The sequence below is a fragment of the Crocodylus siamensis genome, chromosome 1 (genome assembly GCF_052110815.1).
Source record: "Crocodylus siamensis isolate JL-2025a chromosome 1, ASM5211081v1, whole genome shotgun sequence".
Classification (NCBI taxonomy): domain Eukaryota; kingdom Metazoa; phylum Chordata; order Crocodylia; family Crocodylidae; genus Crocodylus; species Crocodylus siamensis.
The window spans coordinates 260,559,975-260,584,447 of record NC_143395.1 but is presented as its reverse complement, the minus strand read 5'-3'; the positions used below and the strand labels follow the sequence as shown (position 1 = coordinate 260,584,447).

The 24,473-nt window shown below is 41.2% G+C and overlaps 1 protein-coding gene across 1 annotated transcript in view; it reads right to left on the bottom strand.

The window, feature by feature from the left end:
• Positions 1-1,084: 1,084 nt before the first annotated feature.
• The window catches only part of PWP2 (PWP2 small subunit processome component), a 28,823-nt gene continuing 5,434 nt past the window's right edge, over positions 1,085-24,473 (bottom strand). Inside the window, exons 5-21 of the mRNA XM_090061685.1 lie at positions 23,443-23,586; positions 22,753-22,888; positions 21,620-21,846; positions 20,326-20,469; positions 18,943-19,013; positions 17,060-17,196; positions 15,048-15,196; positions 11,497-11,644; positions 10,599-10,749; positions 9,958-10,138; positions 7,372-7,519; positions 6,019-6,127; positions 5,627-5,692; positions 4,796-5,014; positions 3,035-3,185; positions 1,923-1,997; positions 1,085-1,774 (exon numbers count right to left, since the gene is read on the bottom strand). Of these exons, the coding sequence (XP_089917811.1) occupies positions 1,624-1,774; positions 1,923-1,997; positions 3,035-3,185; positions 4,796-5,014; positions 5,627-5,692; positions 6,019-6,127; positions 7,372-7,519; positions 9,958-10,138; positions 10,599-10,749; positions 11,497-11,644; positions 15,048-15,196; positions 17,060-17,196; positions 18,943-19,013; positions 20,326-20,469; positions 21,620-21,846; positions 22,753-22,888; positions 23,443-23,586 (2,407 nt within the window). The 3' untranslated portion in view covers positions 1,085-1,623. The remainder of the gene's footprint in view (positions 1,775-1,922; positions 1,998-3,034; positions 3,186-4,795; positions 5,015-5,626; positions 5,693-6,018; positions 6,128-7,371; positions 7,520-9,957; positions 10,139-10,598; positions 10,750-11,496; positions 11,645-15,047; positions 15,197-17,059; positions 17,197-18,942; positions 19,014-20,325; positions 20,470-21,619; positions 21,847-22,752; positions 22,889-23,442; positions 23,587-24,473) is intronic.

The following is a 24,473-nucleotide window of genomic DNA, read 5'->3' as shown; positions in this document are numbered from 1 at the left end:
TAATGCAGGCAAGAATTCAGTGTGTAAATGTGTATTTTCTCAGTAGCTACTAATAATACATTTGCCAAAGGGCAGGCAGGAGGTAGAAAAGTAAACCCAACAACAGAACACAATGGCAAATAATATCTGAATCAACCTTAATGTGAGCAATGTAACAATTAATAGATTATCTTTTAATAAGGTGCACAGGAGTATCATAAGCATATGTTTTCTCTATACTCAGGATCTCAAAAAGTCATTATTAAATTATTCCTATGTTCTCTCATGTTAACAGAGACCCAAACACACAAACTGACACCCTAAGGAACTATTAAAAAAAACCAAAAAAACAAAAAGCCAAACGCTAATATGTTGTTCTCTTACACAGTTACCTGTAATACAAGTTCTACTATTTAATAGGTGAACAATGTTAAAAAAATGTGTGTAATGAACCCATGTTCATTAACCAGTTCAATTCTCTGCAGAAGCTGTATTCCACAGCCTTTTCACTCACATATTCTATTTATATAGAACAACAGGGGTTGTCAACCGGGGGTACGTGTACCCCTGGGATACTTGGTCCGGGGTCCTAGGGGGTACGTGTGAGTGGGTGGGTAGGGACAGAGTGCCGCTGCCTCCCAGGGGCAGGGCTGGGGCAGGGCAAGGGCAGCAGTGCTCCTCTGTGGGGCAGGGAACCTCACACGCAGTGGTGGCTGCTGCCACACACCAGCCGGGTGAGTTTCCCCACCTTGCCTCTGCTCCTGGGAGGCAGTGCTGCCCTATCCCCACCCACCCGTATACTGTCCCCGCCTCCCTGCTCCGTGTCCAGCTGCGCGCTACTCCTGCCCCACTCCCCTGCTCAGCCTTGAGCTCCACACTAACCCCGCCCCCCCCGGCATCCAGCTGCCAGGAGTACTTAGACTAAAAAAAGTTGAAAACCCCTGTAGTACAACATTTACCCTAATTGTCCTTAACTTTTAGTATTCAACTTAAGTTGGATAATTTTAGAATTGAGCAAAGTTTCTGTTTTAAAAACTACATTCCAATACTTGTTGCATTAAATTAGGTAAGATAACATTTCAAAATAAGGTGAAGTCAATACAGAACCTTTCAAATATTTATTTAAAAATGGGATATATAAATGAATAAAAAAGGAGTTTAATCCAGAGATACAAACATTTTGGAAACAGGAGAGGCTAAAGAAGGGTGACTTACAATATCCAATTTTCCTGTATATTAATATACATTTCTAAATATACATCTCCTACGTATTTATATACATTTTATAAAAAAAATGCAGAGAACTATTTTCCACCCATGGTTCTATCTTTATTGACAGATGAACACAAATGTCTTGTTTTGATTCAAATGCAATAAAAACCAAGCTGATCAGCTTGGGTCCCATGACTTCAAGAAGGAGACGACACACCAGGCTATATTTTAGGTAGGGTATGAACAATACTTTTGCTGTCTTAAGTTTAAATATTTTCTGTACCTTTGCAGGTATCTCACTCTAACTCACAACAAACAAAGACACTATGAGGGCCACTCAGTCTCAGTGAATACCACTGCATTACTGCTTCTTTCTGTAGGTCCCCTTCTGCACAAAATGAAACTATAACATCAAGGTACAGTAAGTTGTCTTTATGAATCCACAGCTGAATGTTCCATTAGATAATCACTGTCAGACTCTTCCATCTCCTCCTCACCCACTGATGTTTCTGCTGAACGTTTCATGCCACGCTGCTGTGAAATGGCCAGAGCATATTTAATGTTATAGCGATTCCACTCACAGCTGTAACGAAACAAAAAGTAACAGAACGACAGCATTAAAAGCTAGGCTCCACGTTTTAAATATCATCAAGTATTCTATAAAGACCTATATATTCTATAAAAAACGCAGAAAACAAAACAAAAAACCCCCGAGAGACAACTATACATACAGCTTGGAAACATCCTCAAAGTGACGCTGGAGGCTCTTCTGAAGGTACTGAATCGTGGGCAGCAGTTTTCCTGACCTTAAAAGGAGAAAATGTGCAATTTACTGAGCAACCTTGAGTTACACATAAAATTCTAGAAAACCCTTCCTGCATGATTCTTCAAATTTTAAAATATAACTATACTGTTAACCTATTTTTACATAAATGAACTTTCTTAAATATTATACAATAAAAGCAATTGACTTTGCAACTTTGTGCCATATCCACAAATAATTATGTATAATTTTAAGCCAATACATCATATACACACAGTTTATCACTCCTGTTCCTTCATCATGGCTAATCAATTGCTATTCCATCCCCATCACAAATGTAAATGTCAACCATAAAAGACACTTCATTGTAAAGTTAAATTGCAGCTTTATAAGCTGATTCTTCTTGCCATAATCACAAAGATGACTCCAGATATAAGTACCTCTCTTTGGAAACGGAGATAAGAACCTGGCTTCACCTACGATCTGTCTCTAGTTTAGCAGTTAACTGAACAGAAAAATAAATGAATTTGACATTTGAGATTCGTTCACACATACCATCAGGCAATAAGGAGTTATTCTTCAAGCCACAGCAGAAAGGAAATGAACATATAATGAATTCTTCCTCCAATTTAGATGATTCAAATAGCAACTGGGAGTAGCTATCCCATTTCTAATTTGCCAAGTGTTCCAATTCCCTTAGAGAAGCAGGGCTGAATGCATCTTTTAGATATCGTCTAATTGCTGCGTACTGAAATCATGGCAATGTGAACACACCAGCATCTGGCACACTTCAGCAGGAAGCATTTTCAAAAGTCTTTTTTACAGATTTTATTTACATATTACCTATAAGCTAACTGTTCACACAAAAATCTAGCTACAAATCTGGGAAAGACTCATCTGCAACTTAACTGCAAGAATCAGTCATGTCTCCCAAGCCTCTGCATATATTAAGTCACTGAAAAGTAGTTATTGAATAATTTTAAATGTCCTGTAAGTTTCAATTCAGAATCTCAAGCTGCTAAACTGTCACAGTGTTCTGAAATACCTACTGTTCTGTCCTTAATGTTCAAGTTCACTTACCTGGTTTTTAATTTCTGTCCATATAGCATGAGCAACCTCCGAGTCCAAGTAAGATAGAATTCTAAGTGACGAGATTTTTCAAAGGCAGAGGCGAGAAATTCCAGCACCTTTTCCACATACACCTCTGGTAGTGATGAGCAGACTACATCAACTGTGGGTTTGTTAGGGTTTTAAAAAAAGGTAAAATTATCAATTGGAATAATATTATCAATTGGAATACTCTCCAGCCTTCCAGGAAGTCTCCACTCTTGAGAACCTGAAAATTTTTACTACCTTTATAAGCAAGACCATCACATGTACCTCCAAAAAAGAGGGTTTGCCATAATATTTTTTCTCTCAATAAATCCTTTTCCCCTTCCCATTTTCCCCACCACTTTCATTACACTCTGTCTTTCTGCACAGACTGGCAAAATCTTGCCATTCCTTGCTTTAGAGAAAGTGGCATACTAAATCAGATTAGTTCTCTCCATCTGCCATATTGTACAGAACTCTGCTTCTCCTTCCACATATCATTTCCTCTCCTTCTTGACTTTGAACCTGAGCCATACACTCAGCATGTTATCACTCCCCTTGTGAAACAACCTTCCTCTCCCCTACCCCAGTCAAATCTGCATTTTTGACCACTGTATTCTTCTTTCTTGTCTTGCTTCCCTAATTTAAAATATCTGAATTTAAGATTCATTTTCTATATAATGTTTTTATTCAAATACTCTTCCCAACTCTTTCATCTATCCCCATGTTCCTGTGTTTGTCTAGATTTTAAACTCTGGGACAGGGAAATCATCTTTCTAAATAACTGTTTAGTAATACTAAAGCATTACACACTTTGTTATTTCTTTAGGCCAAGCTCATAGCACAGACTAGGGACTACTTGCACTCTTCCCCAAGTCCCCAGTATGCCTCCCAACCATCCTCCCATTTCAGACATTCCCAGCAATTCACAAAATCATAGTCATATTTCAGGACTATTTTATTGTTGCCTTTTATGCCTCGTGTTAGTTGCAACTAATTTTGTCTTTTTTATTTTACCTCCACATGCTTGTGCTCTTCCTTTCTAGTCATCTTAAATTATATGACCTCCCTCGCATTTTTTGTACAATTCCTTTGTGATGTTCAAGTCCTTAAAGAGCTCCTGTTGCCACCATGCTAACCTCTTACTTTGTTTCCTAGCTTTCTTCCAAGTCTGACACAGCCCCTGGCCCCAGCCCACAGCTACAGCTACAGCCCCAGCCCAACTCCCTCCCATACCACAGGGACCTCAACCTCCACCCCACCCCCCATGCCCCTTCCATTCCCCCACAACAGACTTACCAGCCAGTCACTGCTCTTCAAGCTGCTGGGCTGCGTATTGCAAATCAGATTGGTATCAGCTGATAATGCCTCCTTAAAAACGAGCTATCAGTACCAGCCCAAAATAATCTCTATTGGCGCACCCCTAGTGATATGGTATCTTTCAGTAACTGCCAACTCTCCAGAACTCTTTTATCCTTTTGAATAGCTTCCTAAGATATGCTGCCTACCAATTCCCTGAATTTGTTGCTTGATTTTATTCTGCTACTCCCACTCTGGTCCTCCCTCAGAGCAGTGAATGCCATACTCATCAGATTCCTTTCACTCAAATTAGAATTTCCCTATCTCTACCCTGTACAAGGGGTTTTATGCACTTGCCCATCTCCATCCTGAATTAACATACATTTCAACATGTAATAGTTTTGCTGTACTGCGAAACATTTGGTAAAACTTTAGGGAAGCGCTGCTTACCTTCATTATATGGCACCGTCTCCATAACCTCCTGAATTAGTTTTTTCTCATTCAATCGGAAGGCCATAATGATGCCCTTGGCATACTCCTTCTGATGCAGCACTTTACGTATGCTGCTGGGTGTGATGTCAATGTCCAACTCAAAAGGATCAAAGACCAGTCCAGAATCTAGAGAGTAGATGAGAAGGCCTTCCGTGGTGGTTGCTGCCCAGCTCCGTCCTAAAAGAAAAGCAGAAGTTGCTATTTAAAAAAAACCCTTGGTACATCAGGGAAGGAGTCAGGGGGAAGAGGTGTTGTTAATTAACAGGAAGATTCCTTGTCATTATTGCTTGGCATGATTTGGGAAAGGTGAAAGCCCCCCCCTCTCTCTTCCCTCACTCCCTCCCCATCCCCACCCCTGCCAGAGCCCATGATCCTGACTGTGGCAAGGCGCAAGCAGAGCTCCCTCCCCCTCTGTTGGAGCCCCAGGCAGCTGACTGTAATGTAACACAGTGTGAGCGCCCCACTACTGAATGCTACCAAAGCATGGGTACATAGGTTGGATCCAAAGGCTCCACAAACCAGATACAGCCTTCAGGCCATAAACTGGAACCCCCTGCTCTATATGATTTTTTTTTAATTGGCTACTATGTCCGAGAGGTGCCAGCTGGATACCAGAATATACACATAACATGGGAAACAAATCCACTAACACACCAGTATAACCATTTCTGCAAGTCAACTCTAGGGGGTACTTGCATCTCATCTACTGCTCAGTCTTTCCACATGTTGCATGTGGAAAGCACCCCTCCCTTACATTACTGATAAACAACATTCCCTGTCAATACCCACCAGTAGGAGAAAAGCGGACACTTGTTACTCTTATCTCTGGTTTAAAATGCCGAGAACTCATGTCACCTGAAACAAAAGTTTAAAAGTGATTCACGAATATATCCAACTAAATAGGCACACCATAGATTCCCAATCCTTACCCTGGAGTTACTGTTATCAAATCAGTGCCAAAAAAACTGACAAAGAGAACATCAAACCATTGAGTGACAGAATTCAACATGTTTTAGTAAACATGTTTTTGAGTAAATAAACTTGAAAACTATCCTGGTATTCCCATCAATGGGAATCTTTTTTCAATGCATACAGACTCAGAGCAGAAACCTTCTACCCCACAAAGCCAGTTCAAAAAGCAAATGACAAATTACTGACACTGGGTTTAAGAGCTGAATTACCTCTCTTTACTCCAGGAAGAGCAATGGCAACACCATCTTCATCCCCAGCTCCTTCATCAATCAGTGCCATGCTGCCAAACTCAGTCATTTTTCTACGATCCAGGTACTCCTGAAAAATATTGGTATTTAATTTGCTTCAGATACAAAAATGGAGGTTGTGTTTGAGAGAAAAAAAATGAAGAACAGGATTACTCAATAATTCCTCAAACATTTGAGTGGACTAGTCCAGTTACTTAAGAATTACTACTTTGTAATTTCACCCAATAGGTGTCACTGAAACTTGCAATACTGTGGGATAATGCTCAGTCAGTGGTGACAGTGCCTGTGCCACACAACTTTACAGTACCCACTAGTCCGTGGTGGCCAATCTGTGGCACACATGCCACAGGCAGCCTTTGTCTGTGACCCACAGCAGACTAAAGAAGGGGCAAGCAGCCCGGCGGTAGATCAGGCAGGGAAGAGAGAGCAGAGCAGGCAAGGGAAGGGGACCAGAACAGCACGTGGGGAGGGCACAGGGCTCAATCGGGCAGGTGTGCCTGCCAAAGGCTGGCCCCACTGCACTAGTCACTTTATGAGCAATTACTAACAGGCTTCAAAGAAAGTCTCAACCTGGAATGCCACGAGACCCTATGAAAAGTGCTGCAAGGTGTGAGGAGATAACTAGATAAGTAGAGGCTCATGCTTGTCCCTGCCTGGCCAATCCCCCACCCTCACTTCCTGGCTCATCTGCAAGGAGATAAACACTGTAGTATATAAATTAGTTTTTAAAATGAAGTGCCATTCAGTTCACAAAAGTTATGGAGGGCTGCCTTGAGTCCAAAAGGTTGAGAACCACAAGTCTAAGTTAACATTCTTGAAAACAGTCACTTCAATGCAAGAGAAAAGAGATTAAGAGTTTCTAGTGAGTTAGTAAGAATGATAGAAGGTATTGTAAGAATGCCGTTTTTCAAATAAACTCAATTTGAAAAGATGACTTTTATAAATTTGACTTTTAACAAAAGACCCCTTAAAACTGCAGCCCTTCTCAGACACAAACCAGTGAGCCACAAAGAAAACAGCTCAACACAAACTGTCAGCAGTTTTAAAGTTTCACATTCTTGCAATAATTAAACTTAATTGTAAATTATCCTAATTACTGGGGACTTTCAACACCAAAACATTTACAACCTGGCTGACTGGGTCTGATTTGAGTGACCCGGAGTAAAAGGTTTTTTTTCTTTTTTGGTGGTTTCACCTGGAATTGACTCCAACCAAATGAGCCCCCATGTAGGTAGGATTTGTTCATGAACATTTTATTAACTGACACTGCAAAGACGTCTTCAGTGAACAAAATCAACTGCGAGAGTCACTTGCCTCCATTGCATCCAAGGAAAGATTGCATGAGATTTCAAATTTTTTAATCAGAATTTGTTCCTTGACGTGGTAAATGCAGACAAACTTTGACAATCCGCCTGCCAAAACAGACTGGCCATCTGCTGAGTAACACAGAGTGGTAAAAGATCTGAGGGGGGAAAAAAAACAAAAACAAACAAACTCAACATTTTGTTAATTTTAACCTGGCCACTCAATTTTAGCAGCAGACATAAACCCCAATACAGTGCAGAATGTAAACACAGTAAACTAATGCACTGTTAAAAGATGGAAACAGCTTCTGATTTAATATCCCAAAGGAGCTGTGTTTAATATATAGTTAACATACAAATTACTTTATTTCTGAACCCGTCAAGTATTTTACTATGAATCACAAATAGTTTAAGACAAATTACGTGGAGTAATTTACTACTTGATAGGATTGTGAAAGTTTATGTAAATCTATACAAGATTTTGAAGATGTAATGTTCTTGTTACATCTTTACTTACAAAACAGCCTTTTCAACTCAAAGACAAAACAATACGGGTGCACCAACAGAGATTTTTGGGGCCAATAGCGACAGCTGATTTTTAAGGAGGTATATCAGCTGAAGCTGATCTTTTTTACGATACCAGCCTGGCAGCTTGAAGAGCAGTGTCTAGCTGGTTGGTAAGTCTGTTGTGGTGGAAGGGGAGGGGGAAAGGAAGGGGCATGGGGGGAAGGGGGTCAGATCGAGGCCCCTGTGGTGAGGGAGGGAGTGGGACTGGGGCAGATGCTGCCCAGCCGGGGAGTGGCAGAGTACAGGACAGAGCCATAAGCAGCTCATCCAAGGGGCATGGGGAGGGAGGGGAGAGGGGGAGTACCCAGCACTGCACACACCCCAGGAGACCATAGGGAGGCACGTGCCCCCAGGACCTGCATGGGGTGGGGCACCTGCCGCTGAGGGCAGGGGCTGGGGCTGCGCCGGGCTCTTCCCAATGGGGGCTGGGCCAGGCTGCACTTGGGACAGGCAACAGTGGTGCTGGGAGGGAGCTATGGGGTGGAGAAAGCTGTAGCCACCCCAAAATTTGCCATAGCCCCCAACCCCCTCTCCCAGCACCACCACTGCCTGCCCTGAGCACAGCACAGCACAGCCCAGTCCCCACTGGGAACAGCCCTGAGCAGCCTCAGCTCCAGCCTGCCCTGTCCCATGCAGATCCAGCCCCAGCCTGCCCCACCGCTGCTTCCACCTGGACAAGCAGTCGAAGCAGCAGCAGAAGCCACCGAATGAGTGAACGAGCAGTTTCCAGAGAAGCAGCATGCAGCAGCAGGAGCTGCCTCCTGCTGGACAAGCCATGGTTCCATCCTGCACCTGCCCTGCCCTGCCCTGGCTGGGCAGCACTTGCCCCAGCACCTGCCCACACCCTCCCTCACTGTGGAGGCCTTGATCTGCCCCCCACCCCCTACCACACCCCTTTCCTTCCCCCTCTCCCCTCCCACCGCATCAGACTTGCCAGCTGCATGCAGTTTTCCAAGCTGCCGGGCAGTACTCCTTGCCACCTAGTTGTGTGCATGCATGGGCCATTTATCGGCCAATTGATCAACCATAACAGGCCGATTTCCAATACAATTTTCTTTATATTGGTGCCAATCCAATATCAAACCGATGTATCAGTGTACCACCTCTACAAAACAATTCTCCCAGACTTTCCTGAAGGTATAGCCTGCCTTCATTTCAGACAGGCAATTTCACAAGTCCTCCAGGCTTATACCTCCTTTAGGAAAAAACCCCATCTCTGCTTAACTTTCTATTGGTACCAGGGACTTCCACAAACAGACTCGCTGGATGGGTATGTATTAACATCTGTAAGCAACAAGACAAGCAGGAGACTAATAACTACTGTAAAAGTTTCTTTCTTTCAGACTTAGCCTGCTGAATTTCAGCAGGCTCAGAAGAGCCAGAAAAGAATGATTAAATGAAGAGTGAACAGCTAATTGGAGATCGCCACAGAAAGAGTAGTTTCAAAAAGAGCTAATGCCTCTACTTTTTTTTCCGGGGGGGGGGGGGGGGGGGGGGGAGAGGGGAAGAGGGGAGAAGAAAAAGGATATAAGGATTCTCAGCTCAGGTTTTCCAATAACCAAATATACTCACTGCTTTTTAAAAAATTGATTACCTCAATAGGATATCACAGATTATATATTCTAAAATAGCAACTTTCTATTTATCAGTTGCTTACAGGACCATAATTGTAAAAAGGTGTTACTGTTGACCAAGAAATGATGTACAGAATAGCATAAAAGCTTCAGTGTGATGTAAATGAATCAATGTCATCACCAATGACAAAATATACACACCCAGGATTTATGAGTGAAAGTGACCTACTGTGAAGGTGCCAGGGAAAGAGAAAGGTTTGGAACTAAAGTACCACTTGCCAAGTCAGAAGATACCAAATTTCATAATCAAAATATTTAAGTGACAGTTAAATTCTGAAACCATCGTAAAAAACTCAAGAGTCAGGAAAACATCATACAAAAGGAAAAAATGAGTATAATAGAAACAAGTGAGTATAGTCAATCTCTTGTCATTGTCACAAGACTATTTTACATACTTTCCCTTAGCAGCTTGCTTGGCTGTTATTTTATCCAACTCTTTTCTTCCCATTTGAAGGTCATGTCTTCCCTCAATTGAGCCAGTCTGCACTGCATTTTCAGGATCCCAGAAAGTTATTTGTCCATCCAGGGCTGCAACCGCAAGCTCCTTGCCATCAGGTCGGAAAGCAACAGCAAGCACTGCACAAAATTTGGTCAATGAATAAAAAAGTAGCCACACCTTACTTTAAAACCACTTTGTGTAACACTTTTGTCTAGATTCTCAGAAACAAGATTTAAAAGGATGAGGTAAATAGAATTTTTTTGGACAAAATGTAATGTTAAACTGACTATAACATTATATTTTGGGTAGTTAGTACCAAACACTTATTGTGCTGCTGAAAGTTTCCAGATTGTATGGAAGAGCAAGAATGAAAACTTCAGCTTGTAATAAGTAAATAAAATTCTAACAGACCAACGGCATCAAATACAAACATTTACAGAACATCTGTGAAAGAGCAGAACCACTCCTGCCTAGTGCAGGGAGGCTGGACCCAATGATCTTGCAAGGTCCCTTCCAGCCCTTACAATCTATGAATTTATGAAATTTGTATCTGGCTGCCTCCAAATGATAAGTTACATAACATGAAATTAAGTTTACCATCTGAGTTCAGCGTTAGGGTCTCCTTGCTTCTCCAGCTGTCAAACATATCCCATAATCTGACTGTTTTATCCCAAGAAGCACTAGCTAGGATACTCTTCACTGGGTTAAAACAAAGACTGCTGATGGGGCCTTCGTGGCCACAGATGACCTAATGGATGTAGAAAAGATAATAAGGAAATAATTATGTGAAACTGAGTTCAACATATAATACTGTAGCAAAACTGTAAGTAGGTCCACCGGCCCCATCCCTACTACATTTAGTTCTTCGCAACAGATGGAATGCAGATGTGTACCAAGATATCAGTTGCATATTGGATTGGCACCAATAAAAGGAAAATTAATATCATTGGCTTTTTTTGGCCAGTGTAGCTGATAATGTTCACTGATAAATATGATATGACTTCCTACTCAAGCCCCTGCACGTCATGCACATGTGTGCAGCTGCATGCATACACGTGGCAAGGAACACAGTTGAGCAGGTAAGTCTTTGGAGGGAAAGGGGTGGGGAGGATGGGGGTGTGCAGATTGAGAGAGTGGAGCAGGGGGCGCTGCCCAGCCAGGGCCGTGAATGGGATCCAGGGCCAGGGCAGGATGGAGTCATGGGTGACTTGTCCAGGTGGTGCAGGAAGGGGGAGGGGGTAGCTCCCCACCACCGCATGCACCCCCCAGGGGAGGCATGTGCCCCATCCCCAGATTTGTGTGTAGGGCAGATGCAGGCTGCTTGCCATAGGCTCAGGGCTCTCTGCACTACTGCCTTTCCCTTAGGAGCCCCATGTCAGCTGTGTGCCCCCTGCTCACCCACCTTCAGGCACATACACTTTAACCTAGAAGGTACTTAACAAAACATACTGTATGTTAACTGCAAGGATTCAGAAACCAAATCTCAGTCCCTTACATCTAAGAGTCTGCCACTCTGCATTGACCAGATGAAGATTTCAAAAGTGTCCTGGGAACCAGCTGAAACAATCTCACCACTGGAGTCCACAGCTAAACAAGAGAACTGGGTCAGTCGTGGAGAAGTGAAGGTGCGGAAATTGCGGTATCTATCATAAGCAATATTAAGAACAATTTTAGAAATGTGTAAGTAATTAAGTCTTCAAGAAAGCATTACAAAAATGAATGTGTTTAACACTTTAATAGTTCGTTTAAAAAAAAACAATTTTAACCAAATGCAACAATTTAAATCTAAAGTACATTTTGAATTGCTACAATATACAAATTAGAAATTAAAACAGGTATGCAAATATGTATTTTTTTGTTCAGCCAGTAGAGTGTGCTGGTCATGACTTTGATACATGAGTCCTAGACTGACTCAGAGACATATACCCATGCTACAGAAGCAAGAAATTTTTTGAGGCTGCAACTTTTAACCAATACAATTCACTTTAATGTTTGAGGATGTTTGTTCCATTACATATACTATGTCACTGTATGGATAATGGAGTAGTTGCTGGGTGTGTGTATACAACTAATTGCCTTCTATGATGAGATGACTGGCTCTGTGGATGCAGAAAAAGCAGTGGATGTGATATATCTTGACTTTAGCAAGGCTTTTCATATGGTCTCCCACAACATTCTCACAAGCAAGCTAAGGAACTATGGATTGGATCAACAGATTGTAAGGTGGATAGAAAACTGGCTGGATTATTGGGCTCAGAGGATAGTAATCTATGGCTTGATGTCTAGTTGGTAGCCAGTATAAAGTGAAGTGCCCCAGGGGTTGGTCCTGAGGTTGGGCTTGTTCAATACTTTCATCAATGACCTGGAAGACGGGATGGAGCGCACCCTCAGCAAGTTTGCAGATGACATCAAGCTGGGGAGAGTAGCAGATACGCTGAGGGGGCAGGGCTATGATCCAGAGAGACGTAGACAAACTGGAGGATTGGACCAAAAGAAATCTCATGAGGTTCAACAAGGACGAGTGCAAAGTCCTGCACTTGGGATGGAACAGTCCATGAACTAGTACAGGCTTGGGACTGACTGGTTGAGCAGCTCTGCAGAAAAGGACCTGGGGGTTACAGTGCACAATAAGCTGAGTATGAGACAACAGTGTGCCCTTGTTGCCAAGAAGGCTAATGGCATATTGAGCTGCCTTGGCAGGTGTGTTGCCAGCAGACCGAGGGAAGTGATTCTTCCCCTTTACTTGGCAGTGATAAGGCCACATCTGGGGTACTGTTCAGTTTTTGTGCCGCCTACTACAGAAAGGGTATAAGACAAAATGGAGAAAGTCCAGTGGAGGGCAACAAAAATGGTTAGGGGACTGGACACATGACTTCTGAGGAAAGGTTAAGGGAACTGGGTTTCTTTAGTTTGGAGAGGAGAAGACTGAGGGGAGATTTAATAGCAGTCTTCAACTACCTGAAGGGTGGTTCCAAAGAGGATGGAGCTGGACTGTTCTCAGTGGTGGCAGATGACAGAACAAGGAGCAATGGTCTCAAGTTGCAACAAGGGAAGTTTAGGTTAGATATCAGACAAACTCCCTCTCCAAGAGGGTAGTAAAGCACTAGAATGGGTTACCTAGAGAGGTTGTGGTCAGCCTTGGAGGTTTTTAAGACCTGGTTAGACAAAGCCTTTGTTGGAATGATCTAGTTGGGGTCAGTCCTGCTTTGAGCAGTGGGTTGGATTAGATGTCTCCCGAGGTCTCTTCCAACCTTAATTTTCTATGATTCTATGATCTTCTGCCTAATGGTCTACACCAGAAATTTTCCTGTTTTGTTAGTTTCCTTTACTGAGCAAGTTAGAGCATATGCTCCTCTACCTAGATATCTTAAATCTCACAAGCCTGTTTCCTCTTACTGAATTTTTGGCCTACAGCAACACGTATAGTGCACAATTCACTGCATACAGAACCCATTTCAGAAGGGGTCTGTGCATATAAAGCAATTTGAGAGACAAGCGTGGAGAAGAGCAATCCATAATGGGTAGTGGAAATTCTGTAAGAGGGTCTATTATGCATTATATGAATATGGATCACTTATAAGGCACATATTCTTATTGTACCGGTCCCCTACATTTAGTGCCTACGCCATTCATTCCTTGATCCTGGGAAGAATGCAAGAGACAGTTTGGTAACAACTAGGTAACTAGAAAATCCTTTTCTTTATATTCAGGGGTTTATGGAAATACAAACTATAAATCATCTAAGCATTAAAAAAACCCTAAGAATTATTTGATTCCAAATGCAGAACACAGATCTAAAAATACATAATGTTCTATCTGAAGAAAAAAAAAAGACCAAGGAGGAATTTGATAAGTGGTGAAATATCCGAAGGGTAGCCATACAGATGATGGTAACAGAATGTTTCTCTATGGCACAAGGAACAGGACAAGAAGTAACTGCCTTGAATTACAAGGAAAACTGACATTGGACATTGGGAAGAACATTCTAACTATAAGGGTAGTTAAGAATTGGAACAGGTTATCTAGAGAGGTTGTGGAACTGCCATCTTTGGAAGTTTATACAGGAGCAGGTTTAGACAAGGATGGTCTTGGAAGAGGGTTGGACTAGATGATTCTTGAGGTCTCCTCCAGGACCTTGCATGCTGGCTGGGTGGCCTGTTCATATTCTCTAAGCCATGGGTGTTCAACCTCTGGTCTGTGGGTAAAATGCAGGCCACAGAGTATCTGGCCCACAGGGTTCCCCAGAGACAAGGAAATTTGGCAGCAGGGGTGAGGTGGCAATAAATGCAGCCACCCTCTCCCGCTGCCAATTTTTCAAAACCTAAGCCCTGCACAACAAGTTGGGGCCAGGTCATACCCCATCCCCCCAGCACCATGGCTAGATGAAACCAAGCCATGTCCTTTCCCCCATGGGGCCAGGCTGGGGCCAGCTAAAACTCCCAACCCAGCCCACCCCTGCATGCAGGGCGAGGCCAGATCCCCTTCCCGCCCCTCCACAGGGCCAAGCCATGCCCCCTACCAGCACAATGAACTGAGCCATGTCCCCTTCCTCCCCCCAGGAGCTGGGTTGAGATTGGGACATGACCCCTTCCCTCTGTGGGACCTAGCCACAACACCTCCCTCCTCCCAAAGAGGCCAGATTGGAGCTGGGATGCCTCCTGTCGCAACTGCACCATGTCAGATCAGGATCACCAGCTGGATCTGACCTGTGGATGGCTTGGGCACTTCCCATCTGACCCACCAGCCAAAAAAGCTGAGCACCACTATCCTAGATCACTGCTTCAGCAGTTCTGTCACTTTGTCATAAACTGATAAATACACCATCAATCAGTACAGCAGCACGCAGACTTGAACAAATTGGTCTTAAGATCGCTGAGCACTGCAGCAGGCAGCTCTTTGGAGTGTTGGGATGAAAACACAAGATTTAAAAAAATGGAGAGTGGGGACAGAGTGCGTGACATTTTGATAACTGTACCATGGCTGAAACCAATGTAATAACCTGCTAGACAAAATTAAGCAGTACAGAGAGTCTTAAAGGGGACATACCTATGAAGGTCAAAGGCTCGCACTGTTCCATCCAGCGAAGCGCTCAAAATAACATAACCAGTAGACGTAAAAGTTACAACAGAGACACTGCTGGTGTGTTCAGTAAATGTGACAAAACAGAAGCCACTACTGGTGTTCCATACTTTTACCTGCACAAGAAATGGGAAGAACCACTAAAAACCTGTGCGTCATAAATGGGGGGAGAGACAGAAGAGGGAGAGAACATGTTGAAACCTTTCTTGTTCACAACAGATTTGTCCAGGTGGATAAAAATCAACGATTAAAAAAAACAAAATAAAATACATTGATTTTTTATTTAAATCTGATTTTTTTTTATTTAACAGTATTTTTAAGATGCTTTTTAAACAATACACTTATAAAAAGGTAATTTTAATTTAAGATATCTTAAAGCTCAAATATATCATCATGGAATGGGGATTATAACTTCTAATATACTATTTGAAACAATATATTCATGTAACATTTTTAGAAGTTTTATAAATAGGTCAGAGGCCATGAACTATATTAGGAGCCCAATCTTATGGGGTTTCCAGAGGCTCCTCTATAGATCAGTAAAGATTAAAGAAAACCACACTACCCAATGGGACTCAATGCTCAGTCTAGAAGATCCCATTAAGCATCTCTATGATGCTTAATTTCAGTTGTCAAACTGTGGATTTGTCTCTCCAGAGATCATAGGCAGACAAGGTTCTTTGGGTAGATGTGATATCTTTTATTTGACCTCTTTTATTAGACCAAGTAAATAGTTAGAAAAAAATGTTCTTTGCAAACTTTTGGGCACAAACGCCCTTCTTCAGGCATGGGGAGAGTTTGCTGTCTCCAGATGTAACATCCTTGTTAACAGCAGTATATGAGAGAGACAACAGACCAGATTACCCACCTATCAGCCCTACTGTCGCTCTGCAAGTTTGTGTACACACAGTTAAGCCCTTACCTTTCTCTAAAAGTGCAAAGTTTCAAGAAGTTAAATGAATAAAGGATATCAAACAACAAAATGCATTTCTTGCAGAAAACAATTAAATCAAAGCTTTCTGTCCAGTAATTTAAATCAAATCCACCCTGAGATTTGTCATTTCTTTCAACCAAAAGCCTAGTTCTGCATGCCTTAATCTCAGCCAGAACCCCTAATTCTGTCAGTTAGCACTCCATTAACTGGAGACTGGGCCTTTCATTTCCAAAGTGAAAAATACTTGGAGCTGGTCAAGAATTTTTTGCTCACATACCTTGCTAAGGAGCCAGAAGAGTTCTAGGTTCCCCAGAAAATGAATTTTCTGTTGCACAATCATTTTAGCAAAAAATTCCCGACAAGCTCTACTCTGCTTCAAATTTCAGATGGGGGGGGATATTTATTTATATTATATATATAAGTTTCTGGACCATAACTGAAGAAAAAATAGGGTCCATGAAAATCCAGAAAGTGGTTGTACTCTATAGTTCTAATGTAGAAATCACCCATGACAGACACATGCTTTTCTTTTAAAAAAGCAATGGTACAGCAAAGAAAATGTTGTTTGGAAATTAAATACTTTTTGTAAAGTTGATGTATTTTATTCTGAGGTAGGTACTTCCCAACTACTGCAAAGGCTTGGCAGATCTTGCAAAGTTTGCGGTAATAATTGTACATCATTAGGCTCCCATAAACATTTATGCATTAATGTAGATAGATGTTAGGGGCATACAACCCCCTCCAACGTTTTTTATCCTGTACCTGCAGTTGTTCCAAATGCAAATTCCTAGCTGCTAAAACAGGTAGATTAAGGGAAACAATGGATCCCTCAAAAACATCCCTACGATAACCACTCGAATGATGTATAATTTTGTAGAGAAAAAAAATACTTCCAAGACACATTCAAGGGCTCTGAAGATAAAAACAATTGTGCAATTATATAAAATGTAATTTACAGTAATGGAGCTTTCTACAATGCATTCAGACTTATACTGCTTATTGTGCTCTTGAGATTCATAAAATGAGATTTTAATGGCCCACTTACTTTCCCATCATCCCCTCCAGTAACTAAGTATTGTCCATCTGGAGAATATGCCAGCGAGACCATACTGTTGAAATGGCCCTGCTGCTTCAGTACATAAGACTCACTTTGCCATTCCCACACCAGCAGCTGACCCAGACCTGTAAACACAATGAAGAAAGACTGACACAGAATTTTGATTCAGTGACAGGATTCATCACATAAAACCTACTAAAACTCATATCTGAGCATAACATCTTTCCCATTTATTAAAAATATAAGCATGCTCATACAGATAAGCTGTATTACATATACGTGCATCCTGATAAAATACATAGTGGCTCTTTGAAAAATCAAAGCAACAGAGACTTTCTGCAAATACCAGCAATCATTACTTGGCCTAGCATTCTTGCTTCTATCTCAGAACAGTATTGACTGGTCTTATTAGAAGAGTGAGAGGTGTTGATGGGCAGCTAAAAGCAGATAGAGGGGAAAAGTAAAACTAAAATACACTCAGCTTCAATTGTGCATTTTTATGTGAACAGATGTTCTTTAAATCTCACCATTTTGAATGAAGCAAGGTTATGCCTAAACAATAATGAAACAGAACTAATGTTTATTTACCTTATTTTTAAGTAACCAAAGCAGCCACTTCGCTTCTGGAATACCTAGGGGCATCCCGTGGGGTTCACCCTTGAATCCAAAGATGTATTCTAAAGATACTATTATTTTTGAGGGCGGCAGGGTCCAGCTTACATGGCAATTAGTTATGGATCAGCCCTGCCACCCAGATTTGGAAGAGGGTTGTTGGTATATTCAATCACCTGCAACTTGTTTGAAAAATTGTACTACATTGCAGAGAGAAACATTTTATTAGCATGGAGAGGGAAAGGAGAGACTGTCCAGAAAGAAGCGAACACCAAGACTATTGCCACTGCAATACAAGCTTTCTTGCCAAACAGCTAAGTCACAAGGATGGTTTTACAAGTAACAGGACTGGACTGAGACTGGAGCCTACATCTACATTGCACAATGCAGCACTATGTAAAGATACCAATGTCAGCTCCAAACAACCTGGTGGTATGAGATAAAACATAATGCAGTGCAGCCCAATATACTGGCCTGGATCCTAGAACCTATTAGACCAAGAAGAGTGCTGAGGCAACAGTTATACTGCTTCCAGCTCCAAACTTAACTCACATCTGTCCAACATGGCTCTGCATTATGCTGTGTACACATACATTGAAAAATCTAGCTTCTGTTCCACATTCTGCCACAGCCTTCACTTCTGATTTGAATCTAATGACTGTATTACTCTATATCGGGGTGGCCAATCTGAGGTCCTGGAGGCACATGCAACTCTTCAGAAGTTGATATGCATCTCCTTGGATCTTCGCACAAGCACACGGTGACTAGCTTCCATTTGAAATCAACCCACATTTCTTGGAGTAGCAGGAATTAAACAGTCACCATCAGTGAAGCTGCAAGGCGGCATACATGTTTCTTATGCCTGTAACTTAAAATTACTGTTTTTTTGAGGAGATTTCATATAACACAAAAAAAATACCATTCCTGATTTAACCCATGGCAGATGGAGTGATATTTGGAAGCTGGTCACCATGTGCTTGTGCAAAGATCCAAGGCAACACACTAACTTCTGAAGAGCTACACGTGGCTCTGGAACCACAGGCTGGCCAACCCTGCTCTATATCATAATACTTTTATACAAGCAAATTTGTTAATAGGCACAAAAAGCTGAGAGACTATGATAAGTCAACAACAACAAAACTTAAGTGTACCAGGGCTAGCTGAGACAAAGGAGAATACACACCTGCATACATGCAACTTGTTTGTCTGAAAACAGTTCTAAGTCCTACCACTCACATACTTCAACTCAGTTCACACACCTGAACATCCAAAGGCAATCCAGTCACCAGTGCAGTTGATAGAAATAGATGCAATCCTCTGGTCTGAAATACTAAGAAGAAAATGTCAAGAAATACACAAAAGTGTTGAGAGTGAAGATTTAAGGAATTATTTAAAATTCAAAAATTGCATTTTAATTGCCTATATTCAAATATATCCTTTAATTTGTATGCTTTCTATAGTCCTATAAAAATCAAGGTTATGAACATACTTCATTCTTTTATGACAATAAGGACATAAAAATGGCCCTACCAGGAAAACAGTGATTTGCTTTGTTATAAATGGAAATCCTGCATTTACTTTTTGTATATCACCTCTTACAGCTACTACAATACAATATGTAATTTGATTACCACAAAATTAAGCATAACTATCTATAATACCAAGAAAGTATGTATCATTTTTGAGGTGGTTGGTGTAAGGACATAGGCAGACAAGGTTCTTTGGGTCAATGTGATATCTTTTATTAGACCAATTAAATAGTTGAAAAAAATGTTCCTTGCAAGCTTTTGGGTACAACCACCCTTCTTCAGACACAGGGAGAGTTAATTCTTGCTGTCTGTGCTTTCCTCAGTGGAATGTAAGGCATTATGCAAAATCTAGGTCTGTTAAAATGCAAATGCACAGCTGTGAGGATCAAAGGCCCTATGAGACAATGGGTGAGAGACAGGTGAGGGAGGTGTTGAGGTGGTGATAGAACGTGGCTGGTAAAATGCAGACAGGTTACCTGGGCTTATCAGATGGCAGGCAAGGTAGGTTTCACAGATATTAGGGATAGAAGAGACCTTGGGAGGTCATCAGGTCCAGCCCCCTGCCCAAGGGGCAGAAAATCAGGCTGGGTCAGATCACCCCAGCAAGATAAGCATCCAAGCATTTCTTAAAGGTATTAAAGTTTGCAAAGAACAATTTTTCCAACTATTTAGTTGGTCTAATAAAAGGTATCACATTTAGCCAGAGAACCTTGTCTGCCATTTTTGACGCACTTTACAAATACTATTTATTCCTACTGTTTTGGGGTAAACACTTTTGTAATCTCATTTTACACAGAGAAACTAAAACAGGAGGTGAGCGACATGCTCAAAGCCATAAAGGGAGTTTGTCACAGCAGGGATTAGAAGTTGGGAGTTCCTTGCTAAGATCATGCCCCTCTTTAATAAGAATAAGGTAATGGAGTTAAACAATATTATTAATTGGTCAGAGATCAATGTTCCTCTTGAATCAGAATGCTTTCGCAAACCCAGCTCATGCCAAAAATGTACTTACAATATCCAGTAGATGCTCATGCTGAAGACTTTCATGCCTTGAACATTCCTTCCTCAGCATTATACACAAGAACAGAGAGAGGCTTACTCAATTAAACTAACCTTAAGGAGTGGATCAAGTTGAACTCTGGAAGGTCATGGAGATGAAAAACTCCAGAAGCAAATCCAGTGACAAGGAGGTGTATTTTTTTGTGATAAGCTGCAGATGTTAATTTATTAAAATCTCCCTCTTTGTTGAAAAAATACCTACGTATCAAAGAAAATGCACAGAAGTTGAGAAGAGACAACTGTGTTACTGAAATGACAGTTTTGTCAGGCAAGTGTTTCAGAGGTAACAACATAATAATTCAAGCTAAAAACAGCAGTTCTGAAGCCTATTTAACATTTGCATTTCTCCTTATTCCATTAGCTGAACTACTAAGCCTTTTTTTCCTCCTGACACATGCAGCTTCTAATAAATTAGGTTAACATGGCAGTTGTAAATTATGAGAGCACACAGTAAAAGGCACTTAAGGTTATCCTCAGAGGAATTATATTGTGGATTTCCCTCTGGTCACCTAATGCTAACAATTGTGGTTTCTATAAATTAAGTGGTTACCCTTGCATTTAGAAATGCCTTCCAGAATTAATAATTGAATCATTAAAATTATATCTACACCGTGCTCCTGGAGTTGAGATTTCTCTTTGCAGCTACGCTGTTCATATATTTGACTCCACGCTCAGTTAGATATGCATTTGAAAAATATCCAACAATTGCATATTTCAAGCAAAGTTCCCTTACATAAAAGGACTCTGCATTCCAGACTGCAGTACACACTACAAAAGGTCTTCTTTAAAAACAGAGAAATAAGAAAGGAGCTCCTTCAGGGAAAAAAAATAAAAATCACCCAATATTCTGATGTCATCTTAAAGGATGCACATTTTCAACATACACTGTTATCATTTTTAAAGCCAAAATGTAGTATTTTGAAACCAAACCACATTTCTTGCAGTAGCAGGAACTAAATAACCACCAGTGAAGCTGAAAGATGGCATACATATTTCTTATGCCTGTAACTAGAATTACTGTTTTTTAGGAGATTTCATATCAACATAAAAAAAATCATCCCTGATTTAATCCCTGTCAGATGAAGAGTGATATTCTAAGCATTAAATCACCAATTTCATCACTCTCAAGATGAAGTCATGACCAAAGGTGCTCTATTAAGGACAGAAAAAAGAGGGCTTTAATGGCTGGCATCCAGAACACCTGAAACCTGGGTAGGGTTGTACATTAGCTTCACATAAGACTGAAAAATGTGAAAAATGAAGAATAAGGTGAAATAAACAAAGAGCACATTATAGTGAATGCCTGTTATACCCTTCTTACCTTCGGAAAAAAAACAACAATACTCACTTAGCAACACGTGAATATTTCACTTTCTCTCTGTTCTCTTGTTTATTTGTACTGGCTTTTCCATGGATCTCCTCTCCCTTACACTGTTCAGCAAAATCATTATCCAAGTCTATTGTTGATTTATTCTTGTCCTTGGCTGTGTCTTTAGGAGGCCTAGGCTTCAGACCATCCAGACCTGTATCACACTGCCACACACAGAGAGCCCCATCCTGACTAACTGTGTATATCTGGAGTAAAAATACACATGCACCCGTTATGAACATCGTATTATACAAGCGATTCATAACCTGCTGAATTAAACTATATTGAACTGTTATAGAACTGCATTCAGGAATGCCACTGCATACTCCTTCATTAAGACTGCAGCTAGCTTCTACTACAAAAGCATAATTCGAGTGTCTCTAACTTTTTCTTGGAAAACTCTTTTGGCTTGAAAATTACAAGCTTTACTTGGAAGAGAGAAAATTACTGCAAACCTTGAAATTTTGACATGAAATTTCCTTGAGTCCTTCTAGCTCAAAAACAGCTTGCTTTCCTATAAATATCGTTTCAAAACAACATCCAGTGAAAACACATTATAATTAGGCAAAAATAGTAGTCCCCTAAACCAGGGGTGGCCACCCTGTGGCACAGGCAGCCTCTGTACCCACCACACAGACTGGGCAAGTGACAGGCAACACAATGCAGAAAGGGTAGGGAGCAGAAAGCAAAGCATCAGATAAGGCAGGAAGCACAGGGCAGGGAGCAAAAAGAAGAGCAGCAGCTTGGTGAGGGAGCACAGGGCACAGAGCAGAAAGCTGAAGAGCACCTTATTTATGGGAACAGGATCCAAGTAGCTCTAGGGGAAGGTGCAAGACTAATTAGTGGGACACCTGCCAAAACAGTTGGACCCCCCACTGTCCTAACCACTGTAACTTGTACTTCGCTTAAGCCATCTGTTACTTTACAAAGCACCAGGAAATAAATGTGCATTAGCAACTAAAGAGACAAGCAGGTTTTTCCATCTCTAATTTCCATGAACATATTATTTCAAATCCAGGACAAAAAATTAGTCAGAGTGGTTATTTATGGATAAAAAAATGCTACCTCAATTTTAATAAGTATAATAAAAAGTCATATTGTGATTTACATACATTTAGACTATTCTCTTCAAAAAAACAGCCTACAATTGCATCCTTGTGCCCTCCCAGCGAGTAATAGATCAGGTTAGCCCATCGCTCAGCTCCAAACACCCATGTTGACATGTCTTTACTCCCTACTGCAAAACACCTACAAAAGAAAAGAAAAGGTGGTCCAGATTAGAACACAGGTTTTCAACATTTTCACTGCATAGACTGCATTTTAACACCAATGGACACAACTCGACATATAATTCATACTAGACAGATGCCCATACTACAAATGGTAGGTTTGACAGAGATACCAAGGATCAAATAGGTATGAAGCAGCTTTGTTTGTACTCCTAGATGTTCTCTTTAGGGGCCAACCCACATATTTTAAGGAAGAGTTTAGTGTTTGCTGCCCAAGATGTACATTACATAGATATATATTTGGGCAGCTTAAAAAAAAAAAAACCCATGAAATTTTGCTTACCGAAGAAAAAAAAATGGAGAAATCAAAAAAACTTTTCAAACAACATGAAAGTGCTGAAGCCTAGAAACTGGACTAGAGCATGAATAGAAACACAAATGAATTTTTTACTGGAACAAAAATCTCACATTCAAGCATATACCCTTGTGCAACAAACACAAAATGAACCATATAAAACACACTGGGTATAACAGATAGGAACTTAAGTGTCATCAACCTCTATAACAACTTACTTGGAATCATCGGTCCAGTCAATACATGTTGTTTCATCATATGGACCATAGTACGTTTTGTCCAAAACAAAGGCATTAAATTCTCGCTTCCTCCCAGGAGCATGGTACATAAGAGCAACATTGTCTTTTGTGATCACAAATTTCCTATTATACAAAAAAAAAAAGAGTAAAATTACAAACAAAACTGCAGAATCAGACAGTCCTTCACTGCCAGGAATACGACAATGAAAAAAGAAACAACTGCTTATTGTGATAAGATGACATTGACATGTTAATGTTGCAATGGTAAAAAAAAAGTCTTGAATTTAAAATCACTTGCAAATATAGTGTCCTATGCTCCTACAAATACACATACAAATAGTTTATGGCAGGGGTGTCAAACTTACGGCCCACAGAGCTGTGTCATATGGTCCACAAGGCTGGTAGAGGGGCCAGGAATTCAGGGGCAAAGCCTGCTGTCGAAATCAGGACAGCTTACCCAGATCTGGCCTGTGAGAAGCCCCACTGTCCAGATCCAGCCCAAGCAGTGGGTTCAGTCTGACATCCTTGGGTTACTGTATTACTCCCAGGAAGAAAAAATCTTTACTATAATCAATTATGGTTGCTCAAGGGAAACATCCATACGCCCACATGCTAAAAGGGAAGATATCTGATCTGGAAGACCAGATGGAGTGCACCCTCAGCAAGTTTGTGGATAACATCAGCCTGGGTGGGAGTAGTAGATATGCTAGGCGGTAGGGCTAGGATACAGAGAGACCTAGACAAATTGCAGGATTGGACAAAAAGAAATTTCATGAAGTTCAAAAAGAACAAGTGCAAAGTCCCGCACTTAGGATAGAACAATCCCATACACCAACCAGTACAGGCATCCACAATAGGAGACATACAGTCTAGGGACTGACGGGCTAAGCAGGAGCTCTGCAGAAAAGGACCTGGGGGTTACAGTGGACAATAAGCTGAATATGATGAGCCAACAGTGTCCCCTGGTTGTGAAGAAGGCTAACAGCATACTGGGTTTCAGTAGTATGAGT